Source organism: Pseudophryne corroboree, chromosome 1 (genome assembly GCF_028390025.1).
Source record: "Pseudophryne corroboree isolate aPseCor3 chromosome 1, aPseCor3.hap2, whole genome shotgun sequence".
NCBI classification, from domain to species: domain Eukaryota; kingdom Metazoa; phylum Chordata; class Amphibia; order Anura; family Myobatrachidae; genus Pseudophryne; species Pseudophryne corroboree.
The window spans coordinates 889,417,324-889,444,229 of record NC_086444.1 but is presented as its reverse complement, the minus strand read 5'-3'; the positions used below and the strand labels follow the sequence as shown (position 1 = coordinate 889,444,229).

Here is a 26,906-nt window from a genome sequence, read left to right as displayed (position 1 = left end):
AAGCTGCTGCCACTAGTCATGGCCGAGACGATGAAATGCCAGCAACGTCGTCTGCCAAGGCCGATGCCCAATGTCATAGTACAGAGCATGTCAAATCCAAAACACCAAATATCAGAAAAAAAAGGACTCCAAAACCTAAACTAAAATTGTCGGAGGAGAAGCGTAAACTTGCCAATATGCCATTTACCACACGGAGTGGCAAGGAACGGCTGAGGCCCTGGCCTATGTTCATGGCTAGTGGTTCAGCTTCACATGAGGATGGAAGCACTCAGCCTCTCGCTAGAAAAATGAAACGACTCAAGCTGGCAAAAGCACAGCAAAGAACTGTGCGTTCTTCGAAATCCCAAATCCACAAGGAGAGTCCAATTGTGTCGGTTGCGATGCCTGACCTTCCCAACACTGGATGTGAAGAGCATGCGCCTTCCACCATTTGCACGCCCCCTGCAAGTGCTGGAAGGAGCACCCGCAGTCCAGTTCCTGATAGTGAGATTGAAGATGTCAGTGTTGAAGTCCACCAGGATGAGGAGGATATGGGTGTTGCTGGCGCTGGGGAGGAAATTGACAAGGAGGATTCTGATGGTGAGGTGGTTTGTTTAAGTCAGGCACCCGGGGAGACACCTGTTGTCCGTGGGACGAATATGGCCGTTGACATGCCAGGTGAAAATACCAAAAAAATCAGCTCTTCGGTGTGGAGGTATTTCACCAGAAATGCAGACAACAGGTGTCAAGCCGTGTGTTCCCTTTGTCAAGCTGTAATAAGTAGGGGTAAGGACGTTAACCACCTCGGAACATCCTCCCTTATACGTCACCTGCAGCGCATTCATAATAAGTCAGTGACAAGTTCAAAAACTTTGGGTGACAGCGGAAGCACTCCACTGACCAGTAAATCCCTTCCTCTTGTAACCAAGCTCACGCAAACCACCCCACCAACTCCCTCAGTGTCAATTTCCTCCTTCCCCAGGAATGCCAATAGTCCTGCAGGCCATGTCACTGGCAATTCTGACGATTCCTCTCCTGCCTGGGATTCCTCCGATGCATCCTTGCGTGTAACGCCTACTGCTGCTGGCGCTGCTGTTGTTGCTGCTGGGAGTCGATGGTCATCCCAGAGAGGAAGTCGTAAGACCACTTTTACTACTTCCACCAAGCAATTGACTGTCCAACAGTCATTTGCGAGGAAGATTAAATATCACAGCAGTCATCCTACTGCAAAGCGGATAACTGAGGCCTTGACATCCTGGGTGGTGAGAAACGTGGTTCCGGTATCCATCATTACTGCAGAGCCAACTAAAGACTTGTTGGAGGTACTGTGTCCCCGGTACCAAATACCATCTAGGTTCCATTTCTCTAGGGTTGCGATACCGAAAATGTACACAGACCTCAGAAAAAGAGTCACCAGTGTCCTAAAAAATGCAGCTGTACCCAATGTCCACTTAACCACGGACATGTGGACAAGTGGAGCAGGGCAGGGTCAGGACTATATGACTGTGACAGCCCACTGGGTAGATGTATGGACTCCCGCCGCAAGAACAGCAGCGGCGGCACCAGTAGCAGCATCTCGCAAACGCCAACTCGTTCCTAGGCAGGCTACGCTTTGTATCACCGGTTTCCAGAATACGCACACAGCTGAAAACCTCTTACGGCAACTGAGGAAGATCATCGCGGAATGGCTTACCCCAATTGGACTCTCCTGTGGATTTGTGGCATCGGACAACGCCAGCAATATTGTGCGTGCATTACATCTGGGCAAATTCCAGCACGTCCCATGTTTTGCACATACCTTGAATTTGGTGGTGCAGAATTTTTTAAAAAACGACAGGGGCGTGCAAGAGATGCTGTCGGTGGCCAGAAAAATTGCGGGACACTTTCGGCGTACAGGCAGCACGTACAGAAGACTGGAGCACCACCAAAAACGCCTGAACCTGCCCTGCCATCATCTGAAGCAGGAGGTGGTAACGAGGTGGAATTCAACCCTCTATATGCTTCAGAGGTTGGAGGAGCAGCAAAAGGCCATTCAAGCCTATACAACTGACCACGATATAGGAGGTGGAATGCACCTGTCTCAAGCGCAGTGGAGAATGATTTCAACGTTGTGCAAGGTTCTGCAACCTTTTGAACTTGCCACACGTGAAGTCAGTTCAGACACTGCCAGCCTGAGTCAGGTCATTCCCCTCATCAGGCTTTTGCAGAAGAAGCTGGAGACATTGAAGGAGGAGCTAAGACAGAGCGATTCCGCTAGGCATGTGGGACTTGTGGATGGAGCCCTTAATTCGCTTAACAAGGATTCACGGGTGGTCAATCTGTTGAAATCAGAGCACTACATTTTGGCCACCGTGCTCGATCCTAGATTTAAAACCTACCTTGGATCTCTCTTTCCGGCGCACACAAGTCTGCTGGGTTTCAAAGACCTGCTGGTGAGAAAATTGTCAAGTCAAGCGGAACGCGACCTGTCAACATCTCCTCCTTCACATTCTCCCGCAACTGGGGCTGCGAGGAAAAGGCTCAGAATTCCGAGCCCACCCGCTGGCGGTGATGCAGGGCAGTCTGGAGCGACTGCTGATGCTGACATCTGGTCCGGACTGAAGGACCTGACAACCATTACGGACATGTCGTCTACTGTCACTGCATATGATTCTATCACCATTGATAGAATGGTGGAGGATTATATGAGTGACCGCATCCAAGTAGGCACGTCACACAGTCCGTACTTATACTGGCAGGAAAAAGAGGCAATTTGGAGGCCCTTGCACAAACTGGCTTTATTCTACCTAAGTTGCCCTCCCACAAGTGTGTACTCCGAAAGAGTGTTTAGTGCCGCCGCTCACCTTGTCAGCAATCGGCGTACGAGGTTACATCCAGAAAATGTGGAGAAGATGATGTTCATTAAAATGAATTATAATCAATTCCTCCGCGGAGACATTGACCAGCAGCAATTGCCTCCACAAAGTACACAGGGAGCTGACATGGTGGATTCCAGTGGGGACGAATTGATAATCTGTGAGGAGGGGGATGTACACGGTGATATATCGGAGGATGATGATGAGGTGGACATCTTGCCTCTGTAGAGCCAGTTTGTGCAAGGAGAGATTAATTGCTTCTTTTTTGGTGGGGGTCCAAACCAACCCGTCATTTCAGTCACAGTCGTGTGGCAGACCCTGTCACTGAAATGATGGGTTGGTTAAAGTGTGCATGTCCTGTTTTGTTTATACAACATAAGGGTGGGTGGGAAGGGCCCAAGGACAATTCCATCTTGCACCTCTTTTTTCTTTTATTTTTCTTTGCGTCATGTGCTGTTTGGGGAGGGTTTTTTGGAAGGGACATCCTGCGTGACACTGCAGTGCCACTCCTAGATGGGCCCGGTGTTTGTGTCGGCCACTAGGGTCGCTTATCTTTCTCACACAGCTACCTCATTGCGCCTCTTTTTTTCTTTGCGTCATGTGCTGTTTGGGGAGGGTTTTTTGGAAGGGACATCCTGCGTGACACTGCAGTGCCACTCCTAGATGGGCCCGGTGTTTGTGTCGGCCACTAGGGTCGCTTATCTTTCTCACACAGTCAGCTACCTCATTGCGCCTCTTTTTTTCTTTGCGTCATGTGCTGTTTGGGGAGGGTTTTTTGGAAGGGACATCCTGCGTGACACTGCAGTGCCACTCCTAGATGGGCCCGGTGTTTGTGTCGGCCACTAGGGTCGCTAATCTTACTCACACAGCTACCTCATTGCGCCTCTTTTTTTCTTTGCGTCATGTGCTGTTTGGGGAGGGTTTTTTGGAAGGGACATCCTGCGTGACACTGCAGTGCCACTCCTAGATGGGCCCGGTGTTTGTGTCGGCCACTAGGGTCGCTTATCTTTCTCACACAGTCAGCTACCTCATTGCGCCTCTTTTTTTCTTTGCGTCATGTGCTGTTTGGGGAGGGTTTTTTGGAAGGGACATCCTGCGTGACACTGCAGTGCCACTCCTAGATGGGCCCGGTGTTTGTGTCGGCCACTAGGGTCGCTTATCTTTCTCACACAGTCAGCTACCTCATTGCGCCTCTTTTTTTCTTTGCGTCATGTGCTGTTTGGGGAGGTTTTTTTGGAAGGGACATCCTGCGTGACACTGCAGTGCCACTCCTAGATGGGCCCGGTGTTTGTGTCGGCCACTAGGGTCGCTAATCTTACTCACACAGCTACCTCATTGCGCCTCTTTTTTTCTTTGCGTCATGTGCTGTTTGGGGAGGGTTTTTTGGAAGGGACATCCTGCGTGACACTGCAGTGCCACTCCTAGATGGGCCCGGTGTTTGTGTCGGCCACTAGGGTCGCTTATCTTACTCACACAGCGACCTCGGTGCAAATTTTAGGACTAAAAATAATATTGTGAGGTGTGATGTGTTCAGAATAGGCTGAAAATGAGTGTAAATTATGTTTTTTGAGGTTAATAATACTTTGGGATCAAAATTACCCCCAAATTCTATGATTTAAGCTGTTTTTTAGGGTTTTTTGAAAAAAACACCCGAATCCAAAACACACCCGAATCCGACAAAAAAAATTCGGTGAGGTTTTGCCAAAACGCGGTCGAACCCAAAACACGGCCGCGGAACCGAACCCAAAACCAAAACACAAAACCCGAAAAATTTCCGGCGCTCATCTCTAATAACTAGACAGCGCCAAACTCTCACATGCATCCAGGGCCTGTGCAATGTGGTAGTCAGCATTGTAGGAAGGCACAGGCAGCGCTGCCACTCCTATCATGCTCAGACAGCCAGGCTGAGGTATCTTTCATCTGATTCACTCTCCTCCGTCATGCTCTGTCCCAGCCTCTCCTCCACTCCACTAATTTATATATATATATATATCTATATATATATATATATATATATATATATATCCCTAATCCTAATGGTTTGTAACAAAAACTTCCCTTTTTCTGTAATCATATTTACTTTTACCTTTTCCTCATGTACTACAGAGGCATAAGCTTGCTGTCTGGTCTGGTTCACTTTGGGGTGGAATAGTGTTGGTCATTGGTAGGGATGGCCATTGGTGGGTTATCCATCGATGGATAACCTTGATGGTGTGAAATCATCTGGAAGGGGACCATCAGTAATTTCACCCACTGATGGTCACACCTGCTTTAGTGTAGCACGAGCTGTGGGCATATCAGAGTTTTGAGGTGGGGCTTTGTGGGTGTCAGTGGCGGGGCTAGGCTCCGTGTCATGACACCTTGGAAAAGAAATTAAAAAAAAGAAAGAAAACTTTGGTTGCTCTGTAACATCAATAGTGGGAAACTATCTGGTTCTCCCTCATCGATGGTAAAAGTAGTTACCATCGGTCATAGAACATTGATACATTCAAATCATCGATGGGCATCCGTAGTCATTGGTAAGTTAACTATTGGTCAGCTGCCACCAGGATCCTGCTCTGAAGGGGGTCAACTCTTCTCCTGTTCCGTGTGCTCAGCGACATCATTCAGTTAAGTTAAGTGACAGCACTAGTACTTCATATACTGTAGTTAGAATCTACAGGCTTATTATGCAGGAGCAAATAGCTCTATCAGTAAGGTGTCTGCCTTCAGCAGTGTAACAGGTTCTAATCCTGGGAATGACTGCTAAGAAATGTGTAATTTAAAATAAATGACAATGAAATATATATATATATAAACTTGTTTTTCAAAACACTCCATATACACACATTATAATAAGATTTTACTCACCGGTAAATCTATTTCTCGTAGTCCGTAGTGGATGCTGGGAACTCCGTAAGGACCATGGGGAATAGCGGCTCCGCAGGAGACTGGGCACAACTAAAAGAAAGCTTTTAGACTACCTGGTGTGCACTGGCTCCCCCCACTATGACCCTCCTCCAAGCCTCAGTTAGGATACTGTGCCCGGAAGAGCTGACACAATAAGGAAGGATTTTGAATCCCGGGTAAGACTCATACCAGCCACACCAATCACACCGTATAACTCGTGATACAATACCCAGTTAACAGTATGATAACAACTGAGCCTCTCAACAGATGGCTCAACAATAACCCTTAGTTAGGCAATAACTATAAACAAGTATTGCAGACAATCCGCACTTGGGATGGGCGCCCAGCATCCACTACGGACTACGAGAAATAGATTTACCGGTGAGTAAAATCTTATTTTCTCTGACGTCCTAGTGGATGCTCGGAACTCCGTAAGGACCATGGGGATTATACCAAAGCTCCCAAACGGGCGGGAGAGTGCGGATGACTCTGCAGCACCGAATGAGAGAACTCAAGGTCCTCCTCAGCCAGGGTATCAAATTTGTAGAATTTTGCAAACGTGTTTGCCCCTGACCAAGTTGCAGCTCGGCAAAGTTATAAAGCCGAGACCCCTCGGGCAGCCGCCCAAGATGAGCCCCTTTCCTCGTGGAATGGGCTTTTACTGATTTAGGATGCGGCAATCCAGCCGCAGAATGCTCCAGCTGAATTGTGCTACAAATTCAGCGAGCAATAGTCTGCTTAGAAGCAGGAGCACCTATTTTGTTGGGTGCCTACAGGATAAAAAGCGAGTCAGTTTTCCAGACTCCAGCCGTCCTGGAAATATACATTTTTAAGGCCCTGACTACGTCCAGTAACGTGGAATCTTCCAAGTCCCTAGTAGCCGCAGGCACTACAATAGGTTGGTTTAAGTGAAAAGCTGATACCACCTTAGGGAGAAACTGGGGACGAGTCCTCAATTCTGCCCTATCCATATGGAAAATAGGATAAGGGCTTTTACATGACAAAGCCGCCAATTCTGACACACGCCTGGCCGAAGCCAAGGCCAATAACATGACCACTTTCCACGTGAGATATTTCAAATCCACAGTTTTAAGTGGCTCAAACCAATGTGATTTTAGGAAACTCAACACCACGTTTGAGATCCCAAGGTGCCACAGGAGGCACAAAAGGGGGCTGAACATGTAGCACTCCCTTTACAAATGTCTGAACTCCAGGCAGTGAAGCCAGTTCTTTCTGGAAGAAAATCGACAGAGCCGAAATCTGGACCTTAATGGAACCCAAGTTTAGGCCCATAGTCACTCCTGACTGTAGGAAGTGCAGAAAACGACCCAGCTGAAATTTCTCTGTTGGGGCCTTCCTGGCCTCACACCACGCAACATATTTTCGCCAAATACGGTGATAATGGTTTGCGGTTACTTCTTTCCTGGCTTTTATCAGCGTAGGAATGACTTCCTCCGGAATGCCTTTTTCCTTTAGGATCCGGAATTCAACCGCCATGCCGTCAAACGCAGCCGCGGTAAGTCTTGGAACAGACAGGGCCCCTGCTGTAACAGATCCTGTCTGAGCGGTAGAGGCCATGGGTCCTCTGATATCATTTCTTGAAGTTCTGGGTACCAAGCTCTTCTTGGCCCATCCGGAACCACGAGTATCGTTCTTACTCCTCATTTTCTTATTATTCTCAGTACCTTTGGTATGAGAGGCAGAGGAGGGAATACATAAACCAACTGGTACACCCACGGTGTCACTAGAGCGTCCACAGCTATTGCCTGAGGGTCCCTTGACCTGGCGCAATATCTAGTTTTTTGTTTAGGCGGGACGCCATCATGTCCACCTGTGGCCTTTCCCAACGGTTTACCAACAGTTGGAAGACTTCTGGATGAAGTCCCCACTCTCCCGGGTGTAGGTCGTGTCTGCTGAGGAAGTCTGCTTCCCAGTTGTCCACTCCCGGAATGAACACTACTGACAGTGCTAAGACATGATTCTCCGCCCATCGGAGAATCCTTGTGGCTTCTGCCATCGCCATCCTGCTTCTTGTGCCGCCCTGTCGGTTTATAAGGGCGACTGCCGTGATGTTGTCTGATTGGATCAGTACCGGCTGGTTTTGAAGCAGAGGCCTTGCCAGACTTAGGGCATTGTAAATGGCCCTCAGTTCCAGAATATTTATGTGTAGGGACGACTCCTGACTTGACCAAAGTCCTTGGAAATTTCTTCCCTGTGTGACTGCCCCCCAGCCTCGAAGGCTGGCATCCGTGGTTACCAGGACCCAGTCCTGTATGCCGAATCTGCGGCCCTCTTGAAGATGAGCACTCTGCAGCCACCACAGTAGAGATACCCTGGTCCTTGGAGACAGGGTTATCAGCCGATGCATCTGAAGATGCGATCCCGACCAATTGTCTAAGAGGTCCCACTGAAAGGTGCTTGCATGGAACCTGCCGAATGGAATTTTGCTTCGTAAGAAGCTACCATTTTTCCCAGGACTCATGTGCAGTGATGCACCGATACCTGTTTTGGTTTCAGGAGGTCTCTGACTAGAGATGACAGCTCCTTGGCTTTCTCCTGCGGCAGAAACACTTTTTTCTGTTCTGTGTCCAGAATCATCCCCAGGAACAGTAGGCGTGTGGTAGGAACCAGCTGTGACTTTGGAATGTATAGAATCCATCCGTGCTGTTGTAGCACTTCCCGAGATAGTGCTACTCCGACCAACAACTGCTCCTTGGACCTTGCCTTTATAAGGAGATCGTCCAAGTACGGGATAATTAAAACTCCCTTTTTTTCGAAGGAGTATCATCATTTCTGCCATTACCTTGGTAAAGACCCTCGGTGCCGTGGACAGTCCAAACGGCAGTGTTTGGAATTGGTAATGGCAATCCTGTACCCCAAATCTGAGGTACTCCTGGTGAGGATGGTAAATGGGGACATGTAGGTAAGCATCCTTGATGTCCAGGGATACCATGTAATCCCCCTCCTCCAGGCTTGCAATAATCGCCCTGAGCGATTCCATCTTGAACTTGAATTTTTTTATGTATGTGTTCAAGGATTTCAAATTTAAAACGGGTCTCACCGAACCGTCCGGTTTCGGTACCACAAACAGTGTGGAATAGTAACCCCGTCCTTGTTGAAGTAGGGGCACCTTGACTATCACCTGCTGGGAATACAGCTTGTGAATTGCCTCTAGCACAGCCTCCCTGCCTGAGGGAGTTGTCGGCAAGGCAGATTTGAGGAAACGGCGGGGGGGGAGACACCTCGAATTCCAGCTTGTACCCCTGAGATACTACTTGAAGGATCCAGGGATTCACCTGTGAGCGATCCCACTGATCGCTGAAATTTTTGAGGCGGCCCCCCACCGTACCTGGCTACGCCTGTGGAGCCCCCGAGTCATGCGGTGGACTCAGAGGAAGCGGGGGAAGAATTTTGATTCTGGGAACTGGCTGACTGGTGCAGCTTTTTCCCTCTTCCCTTGTCTCTGTGCAGAAAGGAAGCGCCTTTGATAATACAGTGCTTTCTTAGGCTGTGAGGAAACCTGAGGTAAAAAATTTTCTTCCCAGCTGTTGCTGTGGATACGAGGTCCCAGAGACCATCCCCAAACAATTCCTCACCCTTATAAGGCTCTATGTGCCTTTTAAAGTCAGCATCACCTGTCCAGTGTCGGGTCTCTAATACCCTCCTGACAGAATGGACATTGCATTAATTCTGGATGCCAGCCGGCAAAATATCCCTCTGTGCATCCCTCATATATAAGACGACGTCTTATGTTCGCAAAATAGTATCCCTGCTTGACAGGGTTACAGACCACGCTGCAGCAGCACTATCTGTAGGTCTCAGTCTAGTACCTGAGTGTGTAAATACAGACTTCAGGATAGCCTCCTGCTTTTTATCAGCAGGTACCTTCAAAGTGGCCGTATCCTAAGACGGCAGTGCCACCTTTTTTGACAAACGTGTGAGCGCCTTATCCACCCTAGGGGATATCTCCCAGCGTAACTTATCCTCTGGCGGGAAAGGGTACGCCATCAGTAACTTTTTAGAAATTACCAGTTTCTTATCGGGGGAACCCACGCTTTTTCACACTTCATTCACTCATTTGATGGGGGAACAAAACACTGCCTGCTTTTTCTCCCCAAACATAAAACCCTTTTTTAGTGGTACTTGGGTTAATGTCAGAAATGTGTAACACATTTTTTATTGCCGGGATCATGTAACGGATGTTCCTAGTGGATTGTGTATATGTCTCAACCTCGTCGACACTGGAGTCAGACTCCGTGTCGACATCTGTGTCTGCCATCTGAGGGAGCGGGCGTTTTTGAGCCCCTGATGGGCTTTGAGACGCCTGGGCAGGCGCGGGCTGAGAAGCCGGCTGTCCCATAGCTGTTACGTCATCCAGCCTTTTATGTAAGGAGTTGACACTGTCGGTTTATACCTTCCACCTATCCATCCACTCTGGTGTCGGCCCCACAGGGGGCGACATCACATTTATCGGCATCTGCTCTGCCATCACATAAGCCTCCTCATCAAACGTGTTGACACAGCCGTACCGACACACCGCACACACACAGGGAATGCTCAGACTGAGGACAGGACCCCACACAGCCCTTTGGGGAGACAGAGAGAGAGTATGCCAGCACACACCAGAGCGCTATATAATTTAGGGATTAACACTATATTGAGTGAATTTTTCCCAATAGCTGCTTGTATATACAATATTGCGCCTAAATTTAGTGCCCCCCCTCTCTTTTTAACCCTTTGAGCCTGCAAACTACAGGGTAGAGCCTGGGGAGCTGTCTTCCAGCTGTACTGTGAAGAGAAAATGGCGCCAGTGTGCTGAGAGAGATAGCTCCGCCCCTTTTTCGCGGACTTTTCTCCCGCTTTTTTATGGATTCTGGCAGGGGTATTTATCACATATATAGCCTCTGGGGCTATATATTGTGATATATTTGCCAGCCAAGGTGTTTTTATTGCTGCTCAGGGCGCCCCCCCCCCAGCGCCCTGCACCCTCAGTGACCGGAGTGTGAAGTGTGCATGAGGAGCAATGGCGCACAGCTGAAGTGCTGTGCGCTACCTTGGTGAAGACTGATGTCTTCTGCCGCCGATTTTCCGGACCTCTTCTTGCTTCTGGCTCTGTAAGGGGGACGGCGGCGCGGCTCCGGGAACGAACACCAAGGCCAGTTCCATGCGGTCAATCCCTCTGGAGCTAATGGTGTCCAGTAGCCTAAGAAGCCCAAGCTAGCTGCAAGCAGGTAGGTTCGCTTCTTCTCCCCTTAGTCCCTCGATGCAGTGAGCCTGTTGCCAGCAGGTCTCACTGTAAAATAAAAAACCTAAAATAAACTTTCTTTCTAGGAGCTCAGGAGAGCCCCTAGTGTCAGGGCCGGCGCTACCACTAGGCAGCTGCCTAGAGCGCCGGCCGCTGGAGGGCGGCACTTAGCAGCACAACTAGGAGTGAGCGGCCTCCACTTTCCCCCCACAACCCACGGCACCGTTTTTTTTTTTTTTTAAATATAATTCTGTGGGTTCCGGAGGGTATTGAGGACAAGTGCGGCATCAGGCAGGAGCAGGCGCCCGCGGGGGAGGCAGAAGCAGGCGCCCACCTCGCGCTATCTGCAGCGCATTGTGAACTCGAAGCCGGCGGCAGCACCAGGAACAGTGCCTCCCCGCCAGCAGCAGCCGCCCGCCCAGCCGCCCGTCCGTCCCTCACCTGCTGCTCTGCACTATGGAGCCGCCGGCAGCAACAGCAACAGTGAGCCGGAAGATGGTGGCAGCAGCGGGGAACAGTACAGCTTCCTGGCCAGCGGTAAGATGTCGCCTCCTTGGTGCGATGGTGGGGCACCCGGAGTAGTGGCTGCCTGGAGTCACACCCCGGGGGAACTGGTAGTTGCAAAAGTGTGCACTGAAGGGGGGAGGGGGGTTGGATTTATGTACAGTATGTATGAAGACATTATGTGTATATAGATGTATGGAGACAGTGTATGTATGTGTGTATGTATGGAGGCTATGTATGTATTTATATATGTATGTACATATGGAGGCAGTGTATGGATGTATGTATGGAGGCAGTGGATGGATATATGTATGTATGGAGGCAGTGTATGTATATATGTATATACATATGGAGGCAGTGTATGGAGGTATGTATGGAGGCTGTGTACGTACGGAGGCAGTGTATGAATGTATATATGTACGTATGGAGGCAGTGTACCGATGTATTGTATATATGTGTGTATATATGTACGTACGTATGTATGGATGTACTGTATATATGTATGGAGGTAGTGTATGGATGTATATATGTGTGTATGTATGGAGGCAGTGTATGGATGTATATACGTACGTACGTACGTACGTACGTACGTACGTACGGTGCAGTGTGTGTATGAATGTATATATGTATGTATGGAGGCAGTGTATCGCTGTATTGTATATATGTATGTATGTATGGAGGTAGTGTATGGATGGATGTATGTATGTATGTATGTATGAAGGTAGTGTATGGCTGTATATATGTGTGTATGTATGAATGTATATGTGTATGGAGGCAGTGTATGGATGTATTGTATATATGTATGGAGGCAGTGTATGGATGGTATATATGTGTGTGTATGTATGGAGGCAGTGTATGGATGTACTGTATATATGTAAGGAGGCAGTGTATGTATGTATATATGTGTGTATGTATGGAGGCAGTGTATGTATGTATGTATGTATGAATGTATATATGAGAAAGGCAGTGTATGTATGTATGTATGTATGTATGTATGTATGTATGTATGAGGGAGGCAGTGTATGTATGTATGTATGTATGTATGTATGTATGAGAGAGGCAGTGTAATGTATCAGAGAGTCAGTGAATATGTATGCATGTATACTATATGTATAAGAGACAGAATAAAATAGAAAGAGAGATGTGTGTGTGTGGCAGAAATAAAGGGATATAATATATATGTAAAAGAGAGCGAGAAATTGAAAGACAGAGAAAAAGTAGAGAGTTGTGAAGGAATGAGAGAGTGTGAATGTATATATGAGAGAGGCAGTGTATGGATGTCTTTATGTACAGTATGTATGAGAGATGAATGAAATAGAAAGAGATAGGCAGCTGGGTAGGATGCCAGGATCTGGGAAGGTGGTGCCACTGAGTGTAGCTTTAAAATAATTAATGATATCTTTGAGAGATAATGCAATCAGACGGCTGGGAAATGTATAAGATGCCACCTATGAACTTTCACCTTAGTGACTAGGAAAGTGAGTAACTGATGACGTTGGGGGGCAGTAGGCTGACATCTTGCCTAGGGTGCCAAGAAACCTTGCACCGGCCCTGCCTAGTGTGCATCCAGCTCGGCCGGGCACAGAAATCTAACTGAGGCTTGGAGGAGGGGCATACTGGGAGGAGCCAGTGCACACCAGGTAGTCTAAAAGCTTTCTTTTAGTTGTGCCCAGTCTCCTGCGGAGCCGCTATTCCCCATGGTCCTTACGGAGTTCCCAGCATCCACTAGGACGTCAGAGAAATATATGATATATATCCTGTGGGCAACTGGGGCCAACTTACACCACTGTAACCACCTATGGATGTTCCTAGGGTGAGACGGTAGTGCAATAACTTTTCCATGCTTTGGGTGTCAAGAGAACAGATTTGTACTAAGGGGGTGATTCAGATCTGATCAGCACATCTACGATCATTTACTCTGACATGCGGAGGGACGCCCAGAACAGGGCTAGTCCGCCCCGCATGTCATGCCCTTCTCCCCCTGCACAGGTACAAAAGCACCGCACGGTGGCGATGCTTGTTTACCTGGCGAGTAGCTCCCTGCCAGCGCAGCTCCTGAATGCTGGCAGGCCGCTACTCGCCACGTCCCGGGTGGCAGCGGCTGCGTGTGACTAAGTAGAGACAATGGCATGTCATAGGAACAAGGGTCTTACATTACAGAGAAATGTAGCTATTGTATGAGTCACTGCATTGCTACTCCTACTGGATTCTAAACTAGCACCAGCAAGTTCAGGCTGCTAATGCCAGCTGGGTCTTGATTTTCTGGAGAGGATTAACAGTTGTACCAAAGTATTTAACAATTATGCTAAATCATTAGCTGGAGGGTATGAAATAGTCTAGCTGCACATAACCAGAGTTCATGCCACAGTCTGCATTAAATCTGCTGTTCATCATATAGGAAAGGTTATCTGTGTATGACTTCTCTCACCATTGCCGTATAACATACCACATAAACAGTAATATTATCCCATATAAGTAAACTGATATATTGTATTTACAAAGCACCAACACATTAACAGTCATATATCAAAATAACATATATTAATACAATTAAAGATTCTTTTAGGGCCACAAAATTCACTCGTCCAAAATTAGAAGTTCACCCATGTATAGAAACTGATAAATTCACTTTATTATCTCTGGAAGTATTATATAACCAGAAAAGAGTGATGGCTTAGTATATCTCATGCCTATGTAGCAGCGGTATTAGTAGTAGCAGCATAGTAGTAGTAATACATTCAGAAAATGTACTTCAAGTAAATTCATCCATACAGAATACGGTTTGCACGGCACCGGTACCAACAGCAGAGTACAACCACTAATGATGGGCACATTTATATGTAACATCCTGAGATTGAGCCGAAGCACCACCTGCTAGTGACTGTTTATTACTATCGCTCAGGGACCGAACACATGTGGTTTCCCTATTACAATACAATGATAACTAGCCCAGGCTACGAAGGGCTGGGATTGGTCGACTACTGTTAAGAAGAGGGAACTCTATTCTTTTTTTAAATTATTATTTTACATAGGGCACTGGTTTGATTACAGGTAGTGTGCCTTAAAGTATGTCTCTCCAGGGAATGGGTCTGGGGTTTCTGTATGTGTTTTTTTATTGTTTTTATTGTTTTCAACTTTTTTTCAAATTTGAGGACAAATTCAGCCACACTGCGATGATCTAAATTTTTGGGTCTTGTTTTTAGAAACCAACCGTGAGCTCACAGGAACTGCAACGTTTTATGGCGTGCTATTTACAGTATTATTCAGTTCAGCATCACAGCAAGATCTACAGTATATGGGTTTGATATAGAATCACTAAAATTAACCATTATAGTAAACTACAATATTCAGGGTTAGCCCTGAAACATCAAATAACATAAAACAAATATGACGCAGCTGGCACATTAGGGGTAACCTGACTATGGTGATCAGTAGAACATGCACATAAGGAAAGATTTTATTTTCATGAATATATAATACAGTACATTTTTGATTGGAAATTATACAATAGATCTCTTTAAAGACTAACATTTAAGGGTACAACAGTAACATGGCATTAATTCAGAGGTGTGTGCTGGAGCAGAGTACAGTGACAGTGGAATAAAGCACTAATCATTTCCATTAAGTCAAGCATGCAGAAGGACGCTTGCATTATATAAGCCTGCAGGTGGAAATAGCATGAGAACATCGATCGTTAGGATATCATTGTAATACCCCTTTCACACCAGAAATGCAGGGACAAAACCCGGGAGTTCTGCCACGGGCTCATGCAGCGACATTCCCGGGTTGGCACCTTTCACACCAGCATTTTTTGCCGAGACATCCCGGGTCTGCACCTTTCATACTGAACCCGGGATGGCCCTGCATTTTCTGAAAATGGGCGTCTCAGAAAAACCACAAGACCAGGAAGTGCCCTGAATAGCCAATCAGCATCAGCAGAGGCAACCCGGGAAGGTGGGACATGTCCCTGCACCACTCACACTGTCCAGGGTCCAGGGACGATCCCGGGACCAACCCTGGTCGATTGCAGGGTTGAAATGCAGGGACAGAAATCCAGAGTTTTTGTCCCTGTACCCTTTCACACAAAGAAATTTCCCGGGTTGATGCGCGTTCATGTGTTTTAACCCGGGAAATTTATGGCTGTGTGAAAGGTGTATTAGGGGCAAGACCACACGCAGTGGCGGATCTTGCCACGGGCAAGCAGTACTTTTGCCCGGGGCGCCGCCTTCCGGAGGGCGCTGGCGCCATCCGGAGGGCGCCGCACCGTGGCAAGATCCGCCACTGCTGCCCGCTGTGTCCCCGTCCGCCTCCGCTGCCCGCTGCCGTCCCCGTCCCCATCCCCGTCCGCCTCCTGAAGGGAACTAGACGCTATGCGTCTAGTTTCCCTTCCTGGAGAGTAACTTTGCTGAGCGGTGCGCGATGACGTCATCACGCACCGCACAGCAAAGGTCCTCTCTACGAAGGGAACTAGACGCATAGCGTCTAGTTTCGGACCTTTTGCTGTGCGGTGCGCGATGACGTCATCGCGCACCGCTCAGCATTCAAGCGGCACTTTTAATGTACAGGGGGCGTAATTGACCACGCCCCCTGTATTAGGCCACGCCCACTTCCTGTCCGGGGCGCCTTGAACCGGCCCTGACCACACGTGTCACATGGAGAAGCTAGGGGACATGTCCTTTATTAGGCACAGGTGTTCCTATCAGTGCAAGTCAATACCAACTAAAACACCTCTTGTAAAACTCTACATCAGTGATGGGGATTCTTTGGCACTCCAGCTGTTGTTGAACTACACATCCCAGCATGCCCTGCTACAGTTTTAGCATGGCCAAATAGCAAAACTGAAGCATGGCATGCTGGGATGTGTAGTTCAACAACAGCTGTAGTGCCAAAGAATCCCCATCACTGCTCTATATCAGGCCTGGCCAACCAGTGGCTCTCCAGCTGCTGTGAAACTACAAGTACCAGCATGCCCTGCCACAGTTTTAGCATTCCCTAATAACAAAACTGTGGCAGAGCATGCTGGGATTTGTAGTTTCACAACAGATGGAGAGTCACAGGTTGGCCAGGCCTGCTCTACATAAACAAACACAATGTGTTGTATATAGCGTTACCTGTGGTTGATATATAAATGAACTTAAGAGACCCTGGTCTAATACTTCTGCCTTTAAATGAATCTGAGCTGCAGGAGCTTCAAGGATTAAATGGAAACACAGCAGAACTGGAGACAAAAAGAATGACTTGGTTGGGTGGTTGTAAGCTAAGGAACACTTCATCTAATAAATAGTGTAATAACAATCGTTATATTTTAGGTCGAAGATTTTTGCTGTGAACATTTCCATATGTGAAATTGGGACTGGCTTATGGATACTTTATGCGACTAAAACAGTATTTTATTATTAGTTATACTATTAATATAGGAGTACGATTAGAATACCTATCCGCCTATTTGTCTATTCCGTACCAGCTTCCGCACTTGCTCATGTGAGCAAGGATCTCTTCCCTATCAAGGTGACAGCTATTTCTTCTACTTGGCCCCTGAACAAATACTGTACACTCACCGCGTCTTCTTGATCTGAGTTTCCTTCACTTATGTAGCCATAGTAATCGAGGATTTTCTCCAAATCTGTGATATTTCCAACGTGACCAATGGGTTTCCCAGTGTGACAGGCCTGACAGAGTGGTGCATTGCCCATAACTATTTTGCCCTAAGCTATGCACTTGTCAGCAGTGTCAGTCATCCACGTACAATCCAGATAAACAGTACCAGTCACTTCTTTCTGTGGTCCACAAGTTCCCTCAGACAGCCTGCCTCTCTGCTCACTAGAATCCCTCTCGGAATTCATCTCCAGCAACTGCAGACATCACTGAGTGTCCATTTCCAATTCGGGCACTGCTCGTCTATTTTTACACCTACCAGGCCAGTTATGCATGTAAATGAAGCTGAGAGGGGGCTGCCTCCCAATACGCAGCCAGTATTGTCAGCACATGGAGTAAGAGTCTCCCAGTGTGAAATGCCTCTGCTATGCATGTCAGCCCTATTGAATTACTGTGTGCCATGTTTTGATTTTTTTTTTTTCACTCCTCGCTGTCTTTCTGATTATGTGATGAATGTCATTGATGTATTACTTCTTCCTAGATCACTGGTGCCAGTACTGACAGGGCGCTTATACTGCAGATAATCTTTTAACATTTTCCTCTTTTGCAGAATCAAAGAAAAGTCTCATTATAAAAGAAAGATTTATCTCACTTAATGAAAGTGTAATAAATGTAATGTCCCCATTTGTATATGATAACTGAATATTATATAATGACTTATAAAGTAAGTGTAAAAAAGTTAGTTGAATTAGCACTTGAATTACAATTATTTTACACCTATTACAGTATTTTGCAGAATGGACATTTAATCAAACACAATCAAGATGATCTAGAAGATGTAATAATTAATTAACTCTGCAGTATCATTGGACACAGGGAATACAATGAAATGCTCCATAATATTCCCTATATCTTTTTTGGTGGGTTATAGTGGGTGTCGGACTTGGGCATGAAGGGCACACCGGGGGTATGCAGTGGTAGGGGCCCATGCTCCACTTTTTCCACGTTATGTTATAGCCTTATTCCAAAATGGAATTATTTTTTCCCCTCAAAATTCTACACAAATTACCCAATAATGACAACATGAAAAAAAATGTTTTCAGATTTTTGCAAATTTATTGAAAATACAAAACTAAGAAATTACATGTACATAAGTATTCACAGCCTTTGCCATGAAGCTCAAACTTGAGTTCAGGTGCATCCTGTTTCCACTGATCATCCTTGAGATGTTCCTACAGCTTAATTGGAGTCCACCTGTGGTAAATTCAGTTGTTTTGACATGATTTGGAAAGGCACACACCTGTCTATATAAGGTCCCACACTTGACAGTGCATGTTTGAGCACAAACCAAGCATGAAGTCCAGTGGCCTCCATCATCCGTAAATGGAAGAAGTTCAGAACCACCAGGACTCTTCCTAGATCTGGCTGGCCGTCTAAACTTAGCGATCGAGGGAGAAGGGCCCTAGTCAGGGAGGTGACCAAGAACCCAATGGTCACTCTGTCAGAGCTACAGCATTCCTCTGTGGAGAGAGGAGAACCTTCCAGAAGGACAACCATCTCTGCAACAATCTACCAATCAAGCCTGTATGGTAGAGTGGCCAGACGGAAGCCACTCCTTAGTAAAAAGCACATGGCAGCCCGCCTGGAGTTTGCCAAAATGCACCTGAAGGATTCTCAGACCATGAGAAACAAAATTCTCTGATCTGATGAGACAAAGATTAAACTCTTTGGCGTGAATGCCAGGCATCATGTTTGGAGGAAACCAGGCTCCACTCATCACCAGGCCAATACCATCCCTACAGTGAAGTACGGTGGTGGCAGCATCATGCTTTTGGGATGTTTTTCAGCAGCAGGAACTGGGAGAATAGTCAGGATAGAGGGAAAGATACATGCAGCAATGTACAGAGACATCCTGCATGAAAACCTGCTCCAGAGCGCTCTTGACCTCAGACTGCGGTGACGGTTCATCTTTCAGCAGGACATCTCTGGAGAGATCTGAAAATGGCTGTGCACCGAAACTTCCCATCCAATCTGATGGAGCTTGAGAGGTGTTGCAAAGAGGAATGGGCAAAACTGCCCAAAGATGGGTGTGCCAAGCTTGTGGCATCATATTCAAAAAGACTTGAGGCTGTATTTCCTGCCAAAGGTGCATCAACAAAGTATTGAGCAAAGGCTGTGAATAAATTATGTACATGTTATTTCTTAGTTTTTTATTTTTAATAAATTTGAAAAATTCTAAGAAAAACTTTTTCACGTTGTCATTATGGTGTATTGTGTGTAGAAGTTTGAGGGGAAAAAATAATTTATTCCAGTTTGGAATAAGGCTGTAACATAACAAAATTTTGAAAAAGTGAAGCGCTGTGAATACTTTCCAGATGCACTGCATACAGACAATAAGGGATACGGTTGTTAGGTCGATCCAACTTAGGTCGACACTCATTAGGTCGACCACTGAAGGTCGACATTGCCCTTAGGTCGGCATGCATTAGGTCGTGATGCCCGTTAGGTCGACATGTACTAGGTCGACAGGTCAAAAGGTTGACAGGTCAAAAGGTCGACATGAGTTTTTCACATTTTTGGGATTTTTTTTCATACTTAACGATTCATGTGGGCTACAACTGGAACAGTAACCTGTGGTGAGCGATGCGGTAGCGGAGCGAGGCACCTTGCCCAAAGCATGGCGAGCGAAGCGAGCAATGCAAGGGGACACGGTGCACTAATTTGGGTTCCCCTTCACTTTACGGAGAAAACTATACCAAAAACAGTCAAAAAATTAATGTCGACCTTTTGACCTAATGCATGTCGACCTAAGGGCAATGTTGATCTTCAGTGGTCAACCAAATGAGTGTCCACCTAAGTTGGGTCGACCCAACGACCCATACCCCACAATAAATACTAATAGATTCATAGCAGCAATGCACTGTAGAAAATCCATCATAGTCCTGTGCAGTATAATGCAACATATGCATAATGTATAATTCAAGTGCACAGTCTGGAACCTGATCCCTAGAGGAGGTGTGGGCCCTCAGGCAGTAAGACCCACTGGGGGTTTCCCCAGTACCCCAGTGGGCCAGTCCGACCCTGGTTGCAGTTCCCACTTTGTGAGCTGCTGCGTAGAGAGTTAAAATTCTAGTGCACAGACCAGCGCACCTGTTACTCTTTATCAATGGAGACATGTTATATTGCATACTGTTGTCTGTATAGCTTTCTAGGGGATGTGGTTAAAATAACGGCTGTTAGTATCCTGGCAGTTGGAATATCGACACCACCAGAATGCCAATGCCAGAATTCCAACAAAGTCAGGAGACTTCTGCCTCTCCCCATCACCCTCTTACCACCACCCTCTGCCTCTCCCCATCTCCCTCTGCCAATCATCCTCTGCCTGTCACCCTTTCCCGTCACCCTCTACCTCTCTCCATCTCCCTCTGCCTCTCACCATCACCCTCTGCCTGTCAACCCTTTGCCTCTCCCTGTCATCCCTTGCCTCTCCCCTTTACCCTCAGCCTCGTTCCGTTAACCTCTGCCACTCCCCTTCACCCTCTACCTGCATACCCATCTGTGAAGCCTTCAAGCAGCACTACTGACATCAGACACTGGTGAATTTAAAAGACACACAGATTATTATTATTTAATTAAAGGGAGCACAGATTATTATTTGATTAAAGTGGGCACAGATTATTAGACATTGGGATGCTGTCTGTATTGTTTGGCGGCCACATGGCATGCTATTATGAATTCAACATGGGGCCTAGGGGGGAGGGGGCTAGCAACATATTTTTACATCAGGGCTCACCATTAGCAAGTTCCACACTAATTATATTTCTATACGTTTAATTCAAACATTCTATAAATTCTGATTTAAGGAACTCACAATAGGGGGGAATTTAATTTTTTGGGATATGCAGAAATGCTTCACTCTCCTCTCAGGACTGCAAAGTAAAATATGTGACATTTCTGTTTTACCTGGTAAAGGCTCTTAATGCTGGTAACTTACTGCCACCGATTTTAATTGAATTGCCCCCATAGGGTCCATGGAACGTTGATACATCTCTTAAGATCAACATTCTTATTATTAGCGGAGGTTTCAGATTGCAAGGCATGTGAATCTCAACTTGATTACAAAGCTTCTAGCCAGGGTTTTTCCTAAACAATTTGGCGAACAGTAAAAAAATGTGCCACCCAAAAGGGGGTGTGGCCTCAATTCAGTGGGCTCTCTATAATGGGCATGGCCTTGCAGGAAAAACAACCTTACACAGCAGTTTTTGACCCTACATCCCCAGGCCTCTGCCACCATAGCATAATAAAAATGTCACCATATTATGCCCCATACAGTCGATGCCGGACACCGGTGCCAATAACACTTCCAGCTGGGCGAGTCTCTGCTCCGGACAGGTACAACCCAGGGGGGTAGACAATGTAGCATGTCGCTGGCGCAGCTGAATCAGGACGCCCTCCTCTATGCTACGCCCTACTCAGTTGAGTAGCCAGCGCATGTCAAAAACTGGCCCTGACAAATTATGATAATGCAGTAAGTTTATACTTAAAAACGTTATGGAACCAGAAGAGAAGATAAAACAATATTTAATGCAAAAGTACAAATGAGATTTGACAGCACAGGCTTGCACAGCAGTCACTTACATGGGGCATCTCCCACACCACAAAGACACATAAATAAGTCTGCAGGGTGACAGAAGAAGCCAAAACGCCCACAATCATTATGCATCTAATGGGGAAGCAGCAGTAGCCTACTTTTATAGCTCAAGCAGGAAATATAACTAGTTATTATTTACTGAAGGCATTATACCCTGTGTTTGTGTTGGAAACAATTGACATATTCTCCAAATTCAACTTTGATGTGATAGTGATTATTTATTTTTAGAGCGATGAATGACCTCTGAATTTTCCTTCATGCTTATGCACTCCAAATTAGAACAGTTTAATTTATTGCAGCAGTGATTGACAAACCTGCTGCTCTAGCAAAGGAGAGTTCAAGTCCATTGCACTCATGTAAGAAATGGTCTATGGGCAAAGGTATTTTAGGCATTGTTACTGTATACCTCCTAAAATTTTCCATTTGTGAATCGGGTGAGGTGGCATGCTCATGTTTTAATGGGTAACAAGAAGAGGCCCACCAGGAGAGGGAATAAGAGTGTCTACCTGACAATGAAGGCATGACTTTGCTCACATGCAGTGGTGCCTTCAGCACCCCTACTACACACATTCTTTGATGCCCACACCTTTTGCAGTTACAGGTGGCACTCAGTCACCATTGCAGTTCCTCCCAGCTTTTCTAACATGGGACAAAACTGCACAGATCAATTTGAGATTATCCTTCATACATTGGGACAGTTGGCTGGTATTTTCACACGTTACATTTCACACGTTACAGCACCATTTCCCCATTGTGCACAAACAATGGGGAGTCCATGGTAAGTATAGGCAGATCCCATTATTTGTGCACAGACAATGGGGAGTCCATGGTAAATATAGGCAGATCCCATTATTTGTGCACAGACAATGGGGAGTCCATGGTAAGTATAGGCAGATTCCATTATTTGTACACAGACAATGGGGTGTCCATGGTAAGTATAGGCAGATCCCATTATTTGTGCACAGACAATGGGGAGTCCATGGTAAGTATAGGCAGATCCCATTATTTGTGCACAGACAATGGGGAGTCCATGGTAAATATAGGCAGATCCCATTATTTGTGCACAGACAATGGGGAGTCCATGGTAAGTATAGGCAGATTCCATTATTTGTACACAGACAATGGGGTGTCCATGGTAAGTATAGGCAGATCCCATTATTTGTGCACAGACAATGGGGAGTCCATGGTAAGTATAGGCAGATCCCATTATTTGTGCACAGACAATGGGGAGTCCATGGTAAATATAGGCAGATCCCATTATTTGTGCACAGACAATGGGGAGTCCATGGTAAGTATAGGCAGATTCCATTATTTGTACACAGACAATGGGGTGTCCATGGTAAGTATAGGCAGATCCCATTATTTGTGCACAGACAATGGGGAGTCCATGGTAAGTATAGGCAGATCCCATTATTTGTGCACAGACAATGGGGAGTCCATGGTAAGTATAGGCAGATTCCATTATTTGTACACAGACAATGGGGTGTCCATGGTAAGTATAGGCAGATCCCATTATTTGTGCACAGACAATGGGGAGTCCATGGTAAGTATAGGCAGATCCCATTATTTGTGCACAGACAATGGGGAGTCCATGGTAAGTATAGGCAGATCCCATTATTGGGCAGAAGACTGATTTCCACCAACTATAATAATGTATAAAGTTGAAACCTTTTTAGGGGAAGAAAAACACCTCTTGTAAACGAATGACCTTGCCCCACAATACAAAACCATAACTTAATAATGGGTGTAGCCTGCGCTCATTGAGGAATGCCCTGATGCGCCCAGCTTCTTCCCACAAACAATGATGCACTTTGTATCGTAACAGAACACGCAGGTTGCGGAAGCTAAATCTAGGCCAGTTCATTAAGCAGGTAGGGAAATCTTAACCGTACTTAACAACTTTTTCAATTCTCTCTGCAGTAGATACAGGAGGGTGACATTGAGAGGTGCAGAGAGGATGGGGAGGGGTGCATACACTGCAAATTGCTACATCAAGCCTCTGGACCACTCACTTTGCAGAACCTGAGAATCTGGCCTATGCTCCCCGAAGTCTGGGAGAGCTCCCCAAGTTCTTTTAGACATTCCGGGAGAGAAGGAAAGTATGGTCCTAACAGAACAATAATAGTTCTCATCCATACAGTGTATAGTACTATTAGCAATTCAGACTGAAAACTGTAATAATGACGATAAACACAAAATATCTTTGGTTGGCTTAATGGATTTTATACATATTATTTATGCACAGGTGTATGACAAAACATTGTGGGCCTAATTTATAACAAGACAGAAATCAGGTATATGAGTTCCACAAATCTTGCCATACCATTGGTTTGATACTGGTCATCATCATTATCAGTGCATACGTAAAGTGCATACAGACTAGGCAATATTTTAGACGATATCGCTCCTTCCATCCTTCTGAGTAATATTGTTTAAAATATTTCCCAGTGTGTATGCTGCAAATATTGCCCAGTGTGTACGCTGAGTAATATCGTTTAAAATATTGCCCAGTGTGTACGCTGCAAACTATTGCCCAGTGTATAACCATGCAAGCTCCCGTGCATGGTTATCGACCCCCTCCGTCGGCTTTGCATGCAGGTCAATTTGAACTTTTCATCCAAAATGGCATGTTCGTCAGCAACGGCCTCACATCACAGAATGATATCGGTAGCACTATGGCCCTCATTCCGAGTTGATCGCTCGTTAGCTACTTTTAGCAGCCGTGCAAACGCATAGTCGCCACCCACGGGGGAGTGTATTTTCGCTTTGCAAGTGTGCGAACGCCTGTGCAGCCGAGCTGTGCAATAACATTTTGTACAGTTTCTGAGTAGGTCTGGACTTACTCAGCCCTTGCGATCACTTCAGTCTTCTTGGTCCCGGAATTGACGTCAGACACCCGCCCAGCAAAAGCTTGGTCACGCCTGCGTTTTTTCCAAACACTCCCAGAAAACGGTCATTGCGGTGCATAGGCATGCGCAGTAGAGACCTGATCGCTGTGCTGTGAAAAACGGCAACTCGGATCAACTCGGAATGACCCCCTATGTCGGCTGCCCGGGAGGGTAGGGGAAATGCTAGGCGATATCGTTCATGGAGCAAATCGTCTAGTGTGTACCCACCTTAACACGTACTCTATGCTGGGTGCAAAAGATATGTCTGCAACTTCCAACTCCACATAGCCTGCAGCTGACAGAATACGCCCTCTCAAGAACATCTAATAACAACGTATCCAAAACAATTTTATTTGTTAAATAATTGTCCCATCCCCCCCCAACATCGGAACATGGCAACTTTGATTTCCCCAGCGGCTGCAACCACCAGATACACTAAGGGGCTGAGGGGGTTTCATTTACATTTCTGGTGGCTACTCCATTGTGCAGCTGCCGGGTGGGGTGTCCTGCAGTGCTGGCTGATCGGGTGGTAGTCATGTGACCGCCGGTCAGCTGACCGACAGTCACATGACCTCCTCCGTGAGTCCGACGGCTCACTATCCCGATGGTCGGCATGCCGACCAACAGGGACTATTTCCACTCGTGGGTGTCCACGACACCCATAGAGTGGGAATAGAACCCGTGGCGACCACAGGTCGCCACCGAGCCCGCAAGGGGCTTGCTGCACTCGCCCCTCCCCGCCGGGATCCCGGCGTCGGTATGCTGCCGGGATCCCGGCGTCGGTAAGGTGACCGGCGGTCAGGAGACCGCCGGTCACTCGTACTACACCCGGCTGATCAGCAGTACTGCAGATACTGGGGGAGGGTGCAGGGATACAGAGGGGCCAGTAGGTCCCCCTGTGATTGGCGGCTGCAGGAAGATTATCTTCGGTCAGCCGGCCACTATGTGTTTCTGACTGGTCGCATCATTTGCGACCAGGTCACAGGTCAGATAACACACTGCCTGGTATGGTCGCAAATGATGCGACCACGGCAAGCAGGTGGTTAAGCTAGACTCTCCATTACCCATACTTCTGTTAATACAATGCAGGAGCACACTAGACACACTCCGCAAACATGCTTATGTTCAATCCTGCATCAGGCACTGTATGTTCACCATATAATGTAGGGGTTCCCTAAAAGAAAATTCCCAGTAGAAGCAGTGGATTGAATGCACTGAATTCTCACAAAGCACACACAGTATCCTAGCAACACAAGATTCCCATGTTCTCCGTGTAGTCATTACATAACAACAGGTAACCCACACACATCTCTGCAGTCATCTGTCCCTCCTCTCTATCTCCATTCCTCTTCATATTCACCATTATACAACAGCAATAAGGACATAACAAGTCACATCCATGTAATGCTGTAAAAACAATTCACTGCAATTTAAACAATTCTGCTAAATTCCTGTAATCTAAAAAGACTAATGAAGGAAGAGGTTTACTGTATAGTCAGTAAATTAATAGTAAAAGCATACCACATATACAGGGCCGGCGCTACCACTAGGCAGCTTTAGGCAGCTGCCTATGGGCGCCGGCACTTTAAGGGCGGTGCTGAGTTAAAAAAAAAAAAAACTGTAAGGCCACCGCGTCCCGGCTCACCAGTGTCTTTCCTCTTGCTCCTTCACTGCTGCGCCTGCGTCGCTAACTCCCCCTCCCTTATCATACCCGCCCCGATGTCCGGGGGCGGCACATTCACCCAGGGAGGAAAGGCACATCCGACACCGCCCGCCCCCGCTATTGCCGCCCGTTACTATAGCGCCGCACCACGCTGGCGCACTATGCTGCCTCCGTCATGTGTGTGCTGGTGCTGGGAGCAGGGAGCGTGACCGCAGTGACAGCGTCACGCTCCCGGAGCTGTACACAGGCAAGCGGGCTCGGCTCCTATTCACTTCATGGGGATAGGCAGAGTTGCGCAGCGGCTGATCCAGGAGTCCAGGACAGTATAAGTCTGAAGAGTCTGTCCTGGACTCCTGGATCAGCCGCTGCGCAACTCTGCCTATCCCCGTTAATCTCCCGCATTGCCTCCTCCTGCCTTCTGCGTCTCCTCCCGCTTATTTTATACCCCCCCCCCATGGCCGCATAATGTTTTGCTGGGCTGCGGGGTCCAGAAGCATTTGAGCACTGCAAATACCGGATTGCCCAGCATGTGACACCACAGAGCTGCCTCCCCACCTGAAGGTACAGTCTGGATGTGTAACTGCTGTCCAGAGCACCTCTCCTCTGCTGAAATCTCTCCCCATTGCCTCTCTCCCTT

The 26,906-nt window shown here is 46.9% G+C and overlaps 1 protein-coding gene across 28 annotated transcripts in view; it reads right to left on the bottom strand.

The window, feature by feature from the left end:
• Positions 1 to 26,906, bottom strand: part of ANK2 (ankyrin 2) — a 939,290-nt gene that overhangs the window by 334,374 nt on the left and 578,010 nt on the right. For 15 of the 28 annotated variants that reach the window (XM_063920153.1, XM_063920157.1, XM_063920159.1 and 12 more), the window contains exon 1: positions 17,031 to 17,351. The exons of 10 other annotated variants lie outside the window; for them this stretch is intronic. In XM_063920153.1, coding sequence (XP_063776223.1) covers positions 17,031 to 17,165 — 135 coding nt within the window. In that variant the 5' untranslated portion in view covers positions 17,166 to 17,351. Of the gene's footprint in view, positions 1 to 17,030; positions 17,353 to 26,906 lie in introns of those variants that run through there. 3 more of the 28 variants (XM_063920175.1, XM_063920170.1, XM_063920176.1) reach the window with 1 other exon arrangement.